The following is an 18,248-nucleotide window of genomic DNA, read 5'->3' as shown; positions in this document are numbered from 1 at the left end:
ATTATCGCATCGTCTTTGACTCTCATTTTCTGTTTGTCTTTACTATTTTGGATGTTGAAAATTGCATTGTCTTTGGGTTTTTTTTTTTTTTTTCTCTCATGGATGTTGGGCCATGTTTTAATAGGTGTTAGAATTGTATTTTTACTAAATTATCATTTAATTTTGTCTCTATTTAAACATAGGAGTTGTAAATGTATATTTGAAAAAAAAATAATAATTGAGGAATCAAAACAAGTAAAACCCCTTAAATACCAGCATACATAAAAAAAAAAAAAAAAAAAAAAAGAGTACAGACAAAGCTTTAACTGGAGGAGTAAATTTCTACTGCTAAATAGTAGCTCTTGTCTATCCTATAAAAATTAGGGTGTCTTACATGCACCCCATATGTCTTACGAGCCGTCCACGTGTAGTATTGAGAGATATTTAACATAAAATAGTTAATTAATTTTTTTTTAAGTAATATCTATTTGACTATTTTGCATAGTTTTACCCCAAAAAAAAAAAAAATTGTTCTTATTTGAGTGGAAGTTAGTCGACAACTTTAAATGTAGCATACTTGTCAAATTATCCATTTGACAAAATTGTTACTCATAGTTGTCAACATTAAATTTGTCTTAAGCCATTTGTCAATAATATTTTTTTAAGTTTGAGAAATTATGACTTTTTTTTAAGGAACAAACATGCATGTATTCACACAGACGAAAGAGAATGATATTCTAAATAAATTATACTGCACACAAGTTATTATTAGGAGAGAGCACTAAAAATTGAAACTCTAAAAAAACAGAGCTTCTTTTGATACACAATTTTTTTTTTAGACTCATTAAGGGTACATTTAGTACATTGAATGAGAATTAAGATAAAAATTATAATCTTTATTACTAGTAATAAAATGTGTTGTAATGTAATAACTAACTATTTATTCATTAGTTTGATTGTGAGTTATAATATTAGAATGAAATTTAATATTTATTTTAGGGAAATATCTTACTCATACAATTATATCTCCTTAAAATTTGTTATTTTTATATTTAAGAGAGATATGTGTTATTTTTTATGATTTTTTTATTTTTATAATTGTTAGATGTATATGGAAAGTTTGTTTATTTGGAAATATGTTAAGTTTTAAAATTATTGCATTTATTAAAGAATATTTAATACAACATTTTAAAGAGAAATAGTTATTTCTCATTTTGAAGAATAGTTATTCATAAGAATTGATTATTCCTTATAATAAAAACATAACAAAACTAAAAAATAACTAAACCATAGGAATAACTATTACATTACAGCAGTTATTACAATCTACCAAATATGCCCTAATTGTTGGTTGAGAAAAATAGGTTGTTCCTTTTTCTTTTTTTTTTTCTTTTTCTTTTTTTGATACAATAGGTTGTTCCTTCTTGTTTGTTTTTAAAATTTTGCCCATTCCACTACCAAAAAATGCCTTTTCGTCGTTTCTTTCCTCTTTCCACAGGTAAAAACAACACTGAGCTCCAGAACTAGAAGCCAAGCTCACACCCTAGGTAAGCATTTATTAGGACACAGCAACACCGTACATGTTTACAAGTTAGGTTTGGGAGGAATTGAAAATGACACAACTATTCACCGGCCACTATAACACAATGAATACAACTCCTTCAAAAATAAAGGATCAATTTCTTAAACCCATATAACTTTCTAAGGAAAACACCAATCATCTTGAGAAAGTTCATATTCTAGTGAGGCAGAAAGAATTGAAATGCATACATTAATTATGGTGTTAAGAATAATTAGCATATTCAAAATGTACATAGTACATACAATATGCCCACATAAAGAGACCAAATGCAAGAAAAAAACAACAATGCACCTGATACAACATAGGACCACAACAAATCAGCATGTTAACCATACCAAGTCAACCAACCCTTCCCTTGTCCCTAAAAAATACAGCTTTACAACACTTGTTAATGAATATTACTGCTGCCACCTTGTTGAATCTTTGACTCCACAAAAAGCCTAACTGTTGAGTAGATTAAAGAAGGTTCAGCCATTGCACCATTGCCATAATCCCCACATGCCAGCCTCTTTGTGACGGGTGGGATGAGAGAAATTCCAAGCTCGTCAATTGACATGAGATGTCGTTCTGTGAAAGGATTGTTCCACATGAATGTGTTCATGGCAGGTGCAACAAAGAGTGGCTTGTTGTAATCCCATGCTCGCACAATGCAAGTCAGTAAATTGTCACACAATCCCCCAGCAATCTACAATAAGAGCATAGTACATGCATTAAAATATATTCAGATAATGAGAAAGATTATACTCTTGATTATTTCAAATCATATGACAAACAAAATACAAAGCTAAAAAGGAAGTTCAGGAAAGCCAATAGCAGCCACAGAAAATGGGGAATGTCTCTTACAGTCACACCCTCTACTACTTCAACATACACCCGCACATCCACATTTGTGTGATTGTGTGTCAGTAAAATTAATATTATACCACAATATTCAACCATAAGTATGCTCTTTCCCTTTATTTTTTCTGGGAAACAGGGGCCTACAAAAATTCCCAACATTATTCATTGCTTGGGAAAGAATTGAGAACTTTTCTCTGAATTGGCCTCACATGAGAATGGTGGAGGGTGGGTCAATAAACTCTAGCTCAGGTCAAGTTCAAGTGTCACTTTCTCTTCCTTTAATAATGGAATAGAGGGTGAGGTCATATGGGTTCAAGATTAACTAGATACATGTGCAACTTACAAAAAAAAAAAAAAAAACCTGGGGATTATTGGTTCAAAACCTACTAGGTGTGTATGTAACTTAACAATTAAAAGAAAAGTGAGAACTTATACCTGCCATTCTCACTTTATACGCACATGAGCTGAATGCTATGTCCCATTTCACTAGGTTGCTTTGTTAAAGTCACAGGATAGACACTCACCAGATGAATTGTAACACAAAACTTTGCATTGAGGTCTTTTAGACTTAGATTTAAATTATTTAGAAGAATCTTGTATACATCCTATATGTATCGAGTTTCTTCTTTCTTTAATAGATAACTTTACTACTTCACCAAAATGAAAAAGACAAAGTGGAAAGTAACTGAGTCCCACATTCATGAGTCTTGGTCAATAGTCACTGCATTCCTAGACTACCAAGAATCAGCAAAGACAACAAGACGAGCATTATTTATCGCACTCCTAACCTTTGCATGACTGCAGAAAAAAGGCCCACAACAGAGTTAAGGTAACCTATTAGTTCACAGCACTAAAAAGGGATTCTGTACACACAAAAGGTTTTCAATTCAGTGCACACATGATACCTGACAAACAGAATTACTCCCAAAGAGAACTGAAGCAAGCATAATGAAACAGTACTTTTTTGTATCCCATAGCAAAAAATAATTTTAATGTGCTTATTTAATATAAATTTCACTCTCAAGACATGCTAATACATCAATTTTTATAACTTCTTTTGTGAAGCAATAGAAGGCATTCTAATTTGTTTAATGCCACCCATTCAAAAAATGCATTTATGTGTGCGTTCGGGTAGAGATTTTAAAAATGAAAATAATTTCACTATTCAGCTTATTTTTGCTACTATTTAAGGGTCTTACTGCATTTTTTGGTATTATTCATAGACCTCACTGTACTATTTCAACTAACTTTTATATTTATTTATAGTACTTTTAGCAATAATTTTTCAGTTTCAGAATGCACCCTATATATCAATTCAATCAGAAAATCAATGAAATAACTAATTTTCAATGAGTACTCTGTATGGCCCAAAATGAATGACTTGGCCTAGTTGCACTGATGAACCAGAGATTGCTATTCCATTTGGTTCCTTCAAATAATATATTAGTAAGAAAAGAAACCACTTTCTCTCTTCCTTTAATGCACTGTTTTCAAGAACCAAATTAAGGAGTCAGGTACTAATTTCCAAGTTTTGTGGTAATCAAGAGTTTTTTGTTTTTTTACTTTTGAGTAATGTTTGCTGTTTCCAGTAAGATGAACTCACCTCTATCATCCTGTTGCCACTTAGTAAAATTTCAAAGTAAGATGAAATTTTTTTTCTGAAATTTCTCAAATATATTACCTTGCCAAGTGTGTTGGCTGATAATGGAGCAATAACCATGATATCAGCCCATCGGCGCAGCTCAATATGAAGCACACTGTCGCCAATTTTGTTCCAACTAGACCATTCATCCTCATCAGTATAAAGAACTACACCCTTAGGAAGTGCCGCCCTATCTATGAAATGTAAAGATGCCCTTGTGGCTACTGCTCTTACTTCTGCCCATTCTGAGAAACAATGGCAAAGATTCCCAAACTTTATGGCAGCTACACTTCCACTAGCAGCAAGTAGAATCCGTGGCTTCCTGGAAGCAGCATTGACTTGTGTTGGCTCCCTTTCTGAACTTGCAGATTCTGAGAATTCCATAACCTACACAAGGGATTCCAACAACATTCTTATCCAATATTCATATGGTATCTCAACATATATGCCCACAGCAAATTGACTTGTATCAAACATTCAACTTAAATTGGTCATAATTTAAAGTACCGCAATAATTTGCAAAAGTGATTATCAAGAAATACATTCCAAAAAATTTCATTGAAATTACAGCTAGAAGTCAAATTCAAGTCACTAAAATTTTGTACCAAACATGAACAGATCAATTGCACATAAAGAGCAACAAAATGTGTGTGTTACTGTGTGTGCGTGCGTGCACCAGCACGTATTTGCATAAAAAGTGAATTAATGGTGAAAGCAAGCAACAAGTGATCTCCCATTTCATTGCTCTATGGAGTATAAATATTCATTACAACAAAAAAATGGTGAGACTGTAGAAGAAAATTGAAGGTTTTCAACTCAATGGTTTTGCTGAAAGCAGCTCTTAAGCAGAATACACGAAAATAATAACAATTTCTCTAGAAGCAACCGTCCATGAAAAGCTCTCTTAAGATTTTAAATCTAAAAGCACGCTAATTGAAATTAAATCAATAAAATATACACCTTCGCAAGCTACACACACTTGCCCCCACGAAGATTATACTCTTAAGCAAATACATATGACAAACTCATGCAACAGATAAAGAAGAAGAATGAGAATAAACAAGAATATAAACGGTACACGAAATAGTAGAAATTTCATCCACAACCATGCTCCCCTAAACTACAAAACTAAGCAAATAAACACTTTGTCCACTAATGTTAAGATTTCCATCAAATTTAACAGAAAATTCAAATTTCTAATACACACGGACATTGCTCGATTTTGAAATTTAGGGAAACATTGCAGCTGCACTATAACTATAGTTAATAGGGGTAACCACAATTAACCCAAAATTTAACAAGAATTCTATAATATATGTACAAACAATGAAATAAAATCAGCACGAAAGAGCTCGAATGCCGAGAGTAAAAATCAAAGCTAAGATCATCACACATGCTAACACAACATACAAAATCCTTCACCGTTTTCCACAACGTTATAGAATCCGAAAACAACAAGGAACTCAAGTAAACAACTGATATGCCATAGATCAACCCAATTAGCGTTTTTTTTATTTTTATTTTATGGTTATTACATCATTCAAACTCCCTACAATACATATAATCTTATAAAGTTATACGAGAATTACAGTGAAATTTGCTCAGCTACCAAATAGATCAAACATTTGATTTTCTCAGAAAAATGAAAAGAACAACAAAAAAAAAAAAAAATTGTGTGTGAATAGGTTTTAAGACACTTACCTAGTACTTTTTGAATTCCTCCGAGGGTTTTTTTTTTTCTCTGAGAAACTCAAACCAGTTTGTGTTTTTCTTTCTTTTCAGTTCAAACTCTAATTGCAGCTGCTTAAAACGGTACCGTGTTGTGTTGTGTGACTTTCTCTGACTTCTGAGACAAACCTTTTTCTTCAATCTTTCTTTCCCCCCAAATTAAGAGACGCACATGTACCCCGATTAAACGCGCCGTTTTGTTGGACCAACCCCTCCTTTATATAACCGATGTTTGGTTAAGCGTTTTGGAAGATTAAAAAAAATTGTTTTTAAAACCCAAAACTTTGTTTTACCATCACAATTAGCTTTTTTACCAACTTCATTTTAAACTCAAAATGTAATTTTCCAACTTCATTTTAAACTCAAAATGCAATTTTTCAAGTCATTCTTTTGGGGTTTGTTTTTTGCTTTTTAAGCTTTTGGAACCTTTAAGGTTATGTTTGTTGTGCGTCCCAAAATAAGGCTACTGGGCCTTGAAGAAGTTTGGGCTTACAATCTATTTGTATAGTGGGTTTTTGGATTTCCTACCACGGGTGGCGTTATGCTCGGCTGTCCTATTTCCTGAGTCTCCCTTCTTTTCTCACTAACTCTCCCATTTATTCTTTGGAGAGGATTGAGATTACTTTCTCTAGTCTTTTCCCTCTGAAATTGCCAACCCCCCAACTGAATCTTCCCTACCTATTTATAGCCAAACTTAGTGGAACGGTTATGATTATTCCCCTGGTGGGTGGAAGGAGGGGTCCAATACTATTACCCATAAGTGGGGGTTTAGTTGGGAGTGGGAGGAAATGAGAGTGGTATTAGAATTGGCTCCACCGCTGGATTTGATACTTGGCAAGGGCGTTCCCCAGGCAATGAAAGGGAGGTCCAATACCGTTTCATCTAAGTGAATGTTTGGTGGCAGGAAGGAGATAATGATAGTGACGTGAAGGAGATAATGATAGTGGTGTTGGGACTAACCCCGCATGTAAGTTCTGTGCTTGGCAGAGCACATCACAGGCTGCTTTGAGCACTCCGAGCTCAAAACTCTTGGACTGCACGTGCATTACCATGTGTGATCAGCGCGGGGTTCTTATAAGAGTTAGTCTTCATGGGCCTTAGGGCGATTGGGCTTGACGGGGGGTGAGGCCGTACATTTGTATTTCATGAACTTTGATATAAAGGAAAATAGTTATGTAACATGTTACTTTGCCATACTGATCATATAAATAAATAATAGTAATATATAATAAATGTTCTAAATGTACAATAATAATTCATATAAATTAAATAATAAATAATAGGCACATTTTTCCCTTTTTTTTTGAAAGAATTACTAAATAATTATGTATTGTTAATATTATACTAAGTAGTTACAACATTGCGCACACACACACACATATATATAGGGCTAGTCCTTCTACTAGGCCAATTACGCTATTGCCTAAGACTTCCAAGTGGGAAGGGGGCCCTAAAAGTTTGGAAAATAAGGGGTAGCAAGAAAAAAAAATGGAAAAGAAGAGGTAGTAGGAAAAATAAAAATTGGTTTCCAAATTAAACCCCAAAAAACTGCTACATTCTTTTAACCAAAAAACAAAGAATTCTAAACAAAATCAACTGTCCCAAAAATAATATCATTAACCTCTAAACAATCCAAAATTTAACCAAATAAAATAGTCTAAAAATATTACACACAAATTAAAATAAATAAAAAATCTCAAATCCCTAAAATTTACTCACTGTGGCTCTCTCTATCTCACTCTTGCTCTCTTTCTATCTCAGCTTTACTTCTCTTCTCTCATCAAGGACCTAAGATATAGTTTGTTTCACTATTTCCCTCTTTAAAATCTAATTTTCCAGTTTTCCTCAGTGCACTATGAATCTTCAAGGGTGCTTTTTGTTTTTGTTTCATCGTGGTGGACTTTTGTGGGCTGTGGCTGTGTTGTGGGCTTACTTTACTTATGGGCTTGTGATTTTTATTTTATTTTAATAATCTTGTGTTTTTAGTTTTTATATATTATGTTTTGTTATTGGATCTGTTTGACTTTTACTGTGTATTAGTAAAATAGTAGTGCTATACTATATATACTAGCTTCACACAAAGCAAGCAAAAAAAATAATATAAAAAATTTTCAATTTAAAAAACAAAACTTGTAAGCTGTAACTTAGAATAAATATATAAAATTTTTATTAGTGTTAATTCATTGAATAATATAATAAATATGTCTTTATTTATGCAAGTTGAGATTGCTAGATACTTATTATTATTCGGTGTAGCTACAAGGCCTACAATTGTACTTTTTATATATAAGGTTTTATTGCTCTACCCTTGAAAATTATTTTGTATTCTAGTTATTATAAATATATTATAGATAGTGTTTATTTGTAAATATAGTTTGATTAGAAATGTACTAGAAAATATGTACTTGGATATGGAAAACTTAAAATAAAAATAAAAATAAAAAAAGAAGAAAAATGAATTGAGTCACAAAAAGGATCAATGAATAAATTTATTATTAGTCCTAAACAAAATACAATACAAAATTTAAATGAAAATACCACAAATGAGCAAGAAATTCACCAAAAGGAGTTAGAAGATAATGAAACAATACAATTTAATAAAATCATATCTAAAATTAACAATTTCCCAATAAAGATTAAGTAGATTAGTTATATTATCGATTGAAAAGGAGATGTTAGAAGAACTTGAATACAAAATTTTAATTAGTTAATTTGCATATCAAAAGGCAATAAAAATATATTTTAAATGAAATATATTATAATTTAAAAATATTAATTTAAATAATACATAAATTTAAAAAATGCTCTATTTTAGTTATCGCCTTATGCCCCAAAATATCTAGAGTCGGCCCTAGCCCATATAGATCAACAATTTAGCATGTCTTTTTATTAGATCATTCAAACTTCGTACAATGCATACAATTCCAAAATTATATGAAAAATTAAAGTGAAAATTTCTCAGCTACCAAATAGATCAAACATTTGATTTTCTCAAGGGAAAAAATAGTGTAAACGTTGAGGAAAATAGGTGTGACTAGGTTTTAAGACACTTACCTAGTAATTTTGAATTCTTCGAGGGTTTTCGCTCTCAGAAACACTCAAACCAAGTTGTGTTTTTCTTTTCAATTCAAACTCTCAGTTAGCCACTCTGTTTTGTTTGGTAATGATGTTGCTGCTTAAAACGGTATTGTGTTGTTGTGCGCCTTCTTACTTCTGAGACTTTTCTTTAATCCTCCCCTCAACGCACATGGTCCCATTAAACACGCCGTTTAGTTGGAGCAAAGACATGTCCTGCTGACTAAGATCAACCTCTTAAATTAAGTATTATCCAGTAGTGAATTTCAGTTATCACAACTGGTAAAGTCTCTAAGGGTTGAATAAGAGATATGAAGTTTAATTTCTACTTACACTAAAAACCGATTGGTGTCTTGATCTGATGATAAAGAGCTATCATCAAGAGTGGGGAAGGTGCGTTCGGAACAATGTACAAGGGGAGACTCAAAGATGGAACACTAGTTGCAATAAAGCGCATGAAACAGGTACATTAAGATTAATAGTGGTGCCTTTGATTGATAATGTTGTAATACGAGACACAATGTAAAGCCTAACTATAAAATATCACTTGAATTGTCAATATTTAAAGGTAATGATTTTATGTGATTAAGGGACAAAAATGTATTAGAAGTATAAATATAGGTCATTTGCCATTGGTGTGCATAACAACATGAAAATATGTGCAGAACAAGTATGACAAGCGTTTATCATTGGAGTTCAAGAATGAAATACTTACCTTGTCAATGATTGAGCATCTAAATTTGGTAAGGTTATATGGATATCTGGAGCATGGAGATGAGCAAATGATTCTGGTTGAATACATCAGCAACGGAACACTTCGGGAACATTTAGATGGTAAGTCAAGCAACAACTATTTATAACTCTGAAGATTAACTGTGAGTAAAATCAAGGAAAGCATAAGCAGAAGTCAAGTATGTATGTGTGCTGCACGTGGAAAACTAAATAGTTCACAACTAATTCCTATTGAGCTTTTGTCCAATTCCATGAAGCAGAAGAACAGTATAAATCAAATGAGGATAAGAAATGAAAGAAAATTCATTCTAAGAGTATGGTTCTACACTAAAGAACCAGCTCTTTCTTTCATTCTTATTGACTGGAAAATCTTTGTTTTTTGCAAGAAGAGAATCATGAGATTAATTTTTGGCTTCACTCTCAATGTCAAAACTCCAATTCACTTCCAACGGCAAATTTAGAATCTGATACTTGAGTATTTGGTTGGATCTTGTGATGGGTTGGTCAGAAATCAGAGACCATCTTCATTGTAGAAGCTTTTTTTTTTGTAAAAATTACTTGAACAGTTTACCTATGAGCAGAAAGTGCAGTTGCTCAACTAACAGCTGAAATGTTAACTAGGAAAAGAAACTGAAAAGATTAATCATCTTTTTATGCAGGTAAACTGGGAAACGGACTTGAAATGGCAGAGCGGCTGGAGATTGCAATAGATATAGCCCATGCAATTACCTGCCTTCACATGTACACAGGTATGCATAGAATTTAATTGAAACATGGGCCGCTTAAGCTCCAAAAATTAACATTAAGCAACTTCATACTCATTCCTTGGGAATTTTCCACTTGTTACATTTTGAAAAATAAAGAATCATTTAAAAGTAAAATGTAGGCCTTTTGAGAAGTGTACTCCTTAGTAAACAACAAAACTCTTTGCGAGACCTAAGTGTGAACAAGTAAACAAATGATGAGCTGAGTCAGAATTTGTTTCATAATCCATATTATCATTTAACCAATTATTGTCTATATCTCTTATGCTATAACTTTCATCATAATCTATATCATCGTAGTCCATGTTTATAATTAATTTGTGCCGAACCTAAGTGTGAACAAGTAAACAAATGATGAGATGATAAACGTATTTATTCTATTTCCAAGCAATTAATAATTACTGGCGGAACTATTACTAACCACTAGTATCCTTGCTATCGAGACCATCTCCTGGGGAAACTCCATTGCGGGACCACCCAAACAACACCTGTTCGTCGGTAGGTTCTGACTTTGACAGTGATATGGATAATTATAATTATAACTATAATAATATAAATAATAGTACATTAACAGGAGATAAAATCAATAGACAGACTGATAGACACAATAATAGTTTCTTAGATAGGATTAATAAAGAATTAGAATATTTAGAAGCTATTGAAAGATCCACTATTAAAGTAGAAAAGAAAAAATGATAGTTTTCTGGACCTTTATGAAAGAATTAAAGCTTTAAATTCAGAACAAGAAAGAGACTTTGAACCTCATCATAGATCATCTTTAATGACAAATAATTGGCATAGTAGACAAAACAATAGCTTAGTAAGCACCGATAGACCTATAAACACGACATGTAGAAAAGATGATGGAAGAAATAACTTAAGGACTTCAGAGACTACACTGACAGAAAAGAAAGAAAGTAGTGCTATAAGAATAATACAAGGAAAAGATGACATAGAAAGACGACAGAGTATAATAAGAGAAAGAGAAGTAAAAGAAATGATGGAAAGAATGGAAAGACGAAGCAATAAAGAAACTAGTTCAATACAAACAATACGTAAGAAGATGGATAAGAAAGATAACAAGAGTCAAGACTTGAAAGACTTAAAGACTACTTTTACGGAAAAGAAAGACAATAGTCATATTAAAATAGTGCAAGACAAACTAGACATAGTTGATGAAGACAAAGAAAAAGGAATGACAAGGAAAGAGATAGAAAAGGAAAAACATAATAGTAATAGTTTAGTAAAAATAGTCAACAAAGAAGAGAAAGCTAATAATTTCAAGGAAGAAATTGATAGAGTACTAAAATCAATTGATAAATCTGTGGCATATACCTGAGACAATAGTTTAGCAGAATTAGCTAAAAAGATAGAAATTTTGAATTCACCTATAGAGAAAAAAGAGATAGAAAAAGGCATAACAGTTTTAGAGATTGCTGAGTTATCAGATAATGAGAAACCTGACAGGCATACTAGAAATACTATTTTTCATAAATGTAAAGAATATGGGCATACTAAAAAACAATGTGACAGACATAATAAAAATGTAAAACGTATAAGCAAATTAGAGTTTGAGAAAGACATAATGAATGAATTAATGGAAATATTTAACGTTAAGCAAAAAGAGATAGACCAAGTAATGAAAAAGGAAGAATTAAAATCAACCAATCCACTCAAAATCAATAAAAGAAAAAGGAAACAAAAAGACATAATAATGAATCTGATAGATAATCTACCCAATCACCTAAAAGATAAAAAAGGCTATTTACTAAAATTGAAAGATTCTATAGATATATCTATTGCTAGTATTAAGTGTAAGAAATATGGACACCATGTTATGGAATGTGGAAAAGGAGAAAGAGATAAGAAAGAAAAAGCTAAGAAAGAAAAGACAAAAATGAAACAAGATGGAACAAATATAGAATCAGTAACTCTACAAGACTTAACGACAAAAACAAAAATAATAAAACAAAAAATTAAAGAAATTAATGAAGATGATTCAACAGACATAGAATAACAAAATATTGCAAAAATAATAAATTTAAAAGAATTTTCTAAACCCATGATAGACCCCCCCTTCATTAGAAAAAGATGATAGCAATAGACAGAATTTCTTGAGTTTACTTGATAGAGTAATTTTTCAAAAATGGCATACATAAATCACTTTCGTAATTAATAAAGCGTTCTCTTTGACAGAAATTGCTTTAATAGACTCAAGTGCTTACATGAATTGTATATAAGAAGGACTAATACCTTTAAAGTATTATGAAAAATCATCTAAAAAATTAACTCAAGTTAATGGAGAAAAGCTCATAATTAATTACAAAATACCTAATGTTCACATATGTAATGACGGAATATGTTTTGAAACTGTTTTTGTTTTAATTAAAGACCTTTCTTCTAGAATTATTTTAGGAAATCCCTTTATGGCTTTGCTTTACCTCCATTTAATGACAGATGAAGGAGTTAAACCTAATGTGCTAAGAAAAGATATAATTATCTCATCCTTTATCCCAAAAGAAATTTATTCCCTCAATAATGACACTATTAATATTAATAAAGAAAGAATTTATAGAACAAAAAGGCATTTGTCATCTTTAGAGACAGAAATATCACTTGTTAACCAATTGACAAAAAATGACAAAAAAAGTTTAAACAGGATATAGAAACAGACAAAAAGATAAGTGTAATAGAAAAAACATTGTCATGGACAAAGACAGAAAATCATGAAAAGGTGTACCAAACTTATCCACCCTTTGAATCAGTTATATTGAATCAAAGTAGTAGAGTCCAAGTGTTGGCTACTCCTACTAAAAGACCTAGTCTAAGCGATGATAATAAGAACCTAGATAGTATAATTCAACAGAATAATTATACTAATATATATTTAAAATCAATTGGTCAAAAGCTACAAGACATAGAAGACAGAATAACACCCCCTTCCACCTCTATAAAAAAGGAAAATGAGTCTAATACCCCTTTGTTTATCCCTCATTAAATACCTCCTCACCTTAGATCACCTTTAAAGAGACCTATGACAAAGAAAACTAATGATTTACTTAACGAAATAAATAAAAAGTTAGACTTAATGAAACTAGAATCACAAAAAGATATGGAGCCACTAAAAAACGAAGATATGACGTTAAATACAATAGGAAGAACTGAGCCTTCAAGGAATGAAGAATCAGAAGGCAATCAATTGACAGACTTGAAAGACTCATCAGACATAGATAATTTAGAATCACAATTTACAGATAAATTACAAATTAGTAAATTAACTTTAGGATCTTCATCGCAAGATCGCAAAAAAGGAAGAAATGATGAAATATACCCTAGAAAGAATTGGTATCCTAAACGTACTCCCCTAGATTTACAATTTGAAGAAAGACATACTTTTGTTAATTTGTCTTATTCGCCAGATTTAATATATGAATGGAATATTGATGGAATGTCAGAATATGAGATAATAAACCTTTTACATGAAATGACCTTGCTCACTAATGTTTATAAGAATCATGGAAAATCAGACCACCAAATAGCCCATTTAATTGTCACCGGTTTTACTGGCCAATTGAAAGCCTAGTGGGATCACTATTTAAATAATGATGACAGACTTAAGATGTTGACAACAGTTAAAAGAGAGACGGGTGGAAGTGTTATAATGACAGATAAACAGCCTTCACAAGATGCAGTCAATACTTTAATTTTTACTATAACTAAATATTTTGTTAGGGATCCTAATCAATATAAAGAAAGAGCTTCAGATGTTTTAATTAATTTAAGATGCCCACAACTTTCAAACTTTAGATGGTATGAAGATGTTTTTATTTCAAAAGTCTTAAGTAGAAATGACTGTCAACAATCCTACTGGAAAGAAAAATTTATTGCTGGTTTACCTTATTTCTTTGCTCAAAAAGTTAGACTTGATATAACTAATAATGATGGAACTATAGATTATCCTAGCTTAACTTATGGTGACATAATATCCTTAATCAATGAAACAGGTCTATGGCTGTGTAATGATCTAAGACTAAAAAATCAAATAGAGTAAGAAAAAAAATGCTAAAAAGGAGATAGGAACTTTTTGTGAACAATATGGCTTTGATTCGTTGATTGCTCCCTCTAGGAAAAGAAGGAAACAAAAGAAAGATGTTGACAGATATAAAAACAATAATAGAAGATATAATAAAAGTAGGTCTAAAGAAAAGAAAGAAGAGTCCAAAGGAAAGAAGAGTGATAGATATAGAGAGAATGACATTATTTGCTTCAAATGTGGTAAAAAGGGACACTCTAGTAAATACTATAACTTTCAAAGAAAAATAAACAAACTTGACATATCAGGAAAGTTAAAGGATAAATTAATGAGTATACTAGATATTAATAGTCTAATACAAGAATTGAGAGAATTAAAAACAAAAAATTTCATCCTAAAAAACATGACTGAGCAGATAGCCGCACAAGTAAATAGTATAAAAGATAGAATTAAATATTATAATGAGCCCTTGACAGTTTCCTCTCTCCCTGACAGACATAATTATACTAGTGAAAGTTCTTATGAAGATGAATATAAAGATAAATTTTTAAATATAATTGATAGAATGATATTCTAGAAATGGTATACCAAAATAACTCTAGTTGTTCATAAAGAATTTTCATTAACAGTTGTTGCACTCGTTGATTCAGGTGCTAACATGAATTGCATACAAGAAGGCTTAATACCTTCCAAATATTATGAATCAATGACAAACAGATTAACTTAGGCTAATGGTGATAGACTTAAAATAAGTAATAAATTGACAAAGACATACATATGTAATAATGGAATCAGTTTTAGAATACCTTTCTTCTTAACATATAAGTTGTCTAAAGTTATTTTAGGGAATCCTTTTTTGGCTTTACTTTATCCATTTTCTACAACAGACAATGGAATATATACTCAAATTTTTGAGACATAAATATTTTTTTAAGTTCATTTTACCCCCAATCCCCTAAGATATACAATTGTTAAAAGAAATTTCCATATTTAAAGACATGTGTACCGATGAAATTGTGCGAGCAACAAATAGTGTTGTTACTATAAACCTAGTGACAGATGATGCTATAATCGTTACCCAATAGTAGTAGCACTTAAATATATACATATTATTTTCAAGAGAAATATTTTCCTAAAGTTTCTTTAAAAGTTTGTTTTCAGACAGATTTTATGCCAACTGAAAGACTTTACTCAAATTAACAAAGTTCTTCACAGATCTTCTTTAAAATATTAGTGTCCCCCTCTGATATAGACAACCTTCTAAAAGAACTCCCTTAGTAGCATTTGCTCAAGTAGTATTGGCTCAAACTTAATCATCATTTGCATGAAGGCCTTCAAGTAAGGCGTACTTGCAATATATTAATTAGTTAATTTTATAATTAACGGCCAATTGCCTGGCAAGCAAGATAGCCATCCTAAGGCTAATAAAACTTCAGACCGCATTTTGCCAAAACAAAAATCTTCAATGAAGATTTCAAACAAAGCATGAAGACGTCTCAATCGAGACAATATCCCTTCAAGTGGTGATTATCAGAAATGCCAGATTATCTAGAAAGATATTTTGAAAGATTACTTTTCACCATACAAACCATCCAGACAAATCTAGAAAGATATTTTGACAGATTACTAGCTACTATCAGCAGAGCAAATTACTATTCATCAGCATGGCAGATCCATAGCAGATTATTATTCATTAGCATGGCAGATCACTATTCATTAGCATACATGAATGCAGAAACTCACGGGCTAAAAGTTAAAAGTTACTACTGTTCACCAGCACGCGTAAATAACATTCTGACAAATCCTTTCCCGGAGAGATTTGACAGATTCCCAGAAATATTGGACGCTGACGAATTCCCAGACAGATTTGAAAAAAGTCACTTTATGAAGACTACTGTATTTTCTATAATGTTCTACGAGTTTCTACTGACAGCCTAACTTGAGTTAATTTTACCAACTCAGGTTACTTTGGAAGACTTACCATGGTTCATTACATCTATAAAAAGGACAGACTCTGAAGACAGAAGACAGGTTTCAAGTTTAGGTCTAGAATTAAGGTTCAATTCTCAGGTCCAAAGTTTAGAAAGAAGATAGCTTTCTCTCTCCCTTAGAAAGACTCTTGTAATCCTTCCTCTCTTGTAATCTTATAACCCTTCTCTTTAGATAGAACTTTGTAACCTTTCAAAGAGATTTTACTTTGTAATCTTATAACTCTTTAGACAGTGTTTATTTTCAAGCTTGAATCAAAGACAAAAAATTTTAGTATTAATCAAAGACAGAAGTTTTTATTCAAGTAAGATTTTACTAGTATTTGTCTTCATATTTCATACTCCGTTTTAACCTTATTTTGAATATATCTGTTTTGCTATTTTCTTCTTTATCATCTATTTTATCATTGTTTATGCTTTCATATTACTGTTGTGCTCTCTCCAAGGTAGTCATTGGTGGTAGTCATTATGAACACGAGAGAGCACAACAGTAATATGGAATTATAAACAATGATAAAATAGATGATAAAGAAGAAAATAACAAAATAGATATATTCAAAATAGGGTTAAAACAGAGTATGGAATATGAAAACAGAAACTAGTAAAATCTTACTTGAATAAAAACTTCTGTCTTTGATTAAAACTGAAAACTTCTATGTTTGATACAAGCTTGAAAATAAACACTGCCTTAAGAGTTATAAGACTACAATGTAAAATCTGTCTGAAAAGTTACATAGTTTTGTCTGAAGCAAATGGTTATAAGGTTACAAGAGAGGAAGGATTACGAGAGTCTTTCTAAGGGAGAGAGAGGGTTATCTTCTTTCTAAACTTTGGACCTAAGAATTGAACCTTAATTCTGGACCTAAACTTCAAACCTATCTTCTGTCTTCTAAGTCTGTCCTTCTTATAGATGGAATGAACCATGGTAAGTCTTCCAAAGTGACATGAGTTAGTAAAATTAACTCAAGTTAGGTTGTCTGTAAAAACTTGTAGAATATTATAGAAATTGCTATTAATGAGCAATGGTTTGTCTGGGAATCTATCAATTCTCTTTTCACACATGCTAGTAAACAGTAGTGACTTGTGACCCTCTATCTGTATCTGTCTAGATTGTCTTGGATTTTTTTGGAAGTTATTCACGCGTGCTAGTGAATAGTGATCTGTCACATTTGTCTTTCTGGGGGAGTTTTCTGTTTAGCTTGGCCTGTCTTATTTGTCATATGTCATAGGGATCTTGAGAATCTTGGAATACTTTTGGGTGAGTCCTGTAGTTTAGATAGGACGATTTCATTATTGTGTCATCTTCATCATCTGAGATTTATGATGCTGCTTCAAGGAGCTATTTTTTAAGCTGCCTTCTGTTTGAGACGAAAGCGAGCTGGCACTAAACTTGACTTTTCTCTAGAAGGAAATTAGAGCATTCTGTCTAGGAAGAGGAGGATTTTTTCTATTGTTCCTGGTGAATATGATGAAAATTAAACTTATGCCACCATTTTAATTTAAACTTTCTGGTGAGCATGGGAAAGGGACATTAAGGATGTTTTTCTATCTTATATTCCCATCTAATAACCCATGGAAGGTTTGGAAACCTGTAAAAGAACTGTAAAAGATGTGGAAAATTCTTAAGATGCGGTATGTTTGGTTCTTTCTTGAAAGTCTCATAGGCTTTTAGGAGATTAGGAGGGAGAATCATGGCTTCAGGACCGTAGGAATTCCTCCAGTCAATGAACCCTCTTGGTATCATTATGTCTTTCTTTCTATACATATCAAAATAGTAAAGCCAAGTATGTATGTAGATATTATTTTGGAGAAGAAGGAACCTATCCCAAGCTTCCATATAGTCAAAATAATTATAAAACTAAGGTTCAAATCGTTGGAAAAAGTT

General features: G+C 31.7%; 1 protein-coding gene across 2 annotated transcripts; it reads right to left on the bottom strand.

The window, feature by feature from the left end:
- Nucleotides 1-1,722: 1,722 nt before the first annotated feature.
- Nucleotides 1,723-9,709, bottom strand: LOC142630469 (phosphopantothenoylcysteine decarboxylase HAL3a-like). Of its 2 annotated transcripts, none has more exons than XM_075804469.1 (3): nucleotides 9,562-9,709; nucleotides 4,083-4,430; nucleotides 1,723-2,246 (listed from the first exon to the last, which is right to left on the bottom strand). In XM_075804469.1, exons 1-3 carry the CDS (start codon nucleotides 9,646-9,648, stop codon nucleotides 1,950-1,952), a joined length of 732 nt encoding a protein of 243 aa, XP_075660584.1. In that variant the 5' UTR covers nucleotides 9,649-9,709; the 3' UTR covers nucleotides 1,723-1,949. The 2 variants fall into 2 exon arrangements, with proteins under 2 accessions (XP_075660584.1, XP_075660585.1); XM_075804470.1 differs by lacking the exon at nucleotides 9,562-9,709 and adding an exon at nucleotides 5,745-5,922.
- Between the last annotated feature and the right edge of the window lie 8,539 nt (nucleotides 9,710-18,248).

Source organism: Castanea sativa, chromosome 4 (assembly GCF_040712315.1).
Source record: "Castanea sativa cultivar Marrone di Chiusa Pesio chromosome 4, ASM4071231v1".
NCBI classification, from domain to species: Eukaryota; Viridiplantae; Streptophyta; class Magnoliopsida; order Fagales; family Fagaceae; genus Castanea; species Castanea sativa.
Note: the sequence above shows the minus strand (reverse complement) of the source record. Positions and strands in the feature narration are given on the sequence as shown.

What these genes read in the sequence shown, in the direction of transcription:
- LOC142630469 (XM_075804469.1), bottom strand. Translation starts at nt 9,648, where the DNA reads ATGTATTCAACCAGAATCATTTGCTCATCTCCATGCTCCAGATATCCA. An exon ending in GATGCTCAATCATTGACAAG is followed by an intron (nt 4,431 to 9,561) that starts GTAAGTATTTCA and finishes TCCCTTGTGTAG; the next exon opens with GTTATGGAATTCTCAGAATC. An exon ending in CAGCCAACACACTTGGCAAG is followed by an intron (nt 2,247 to 4,082) that starts GTAATATATTTG and finishes CTCTTATTGTAG; the next exon opens with ATTGCTGGGGGATTGTGTGA.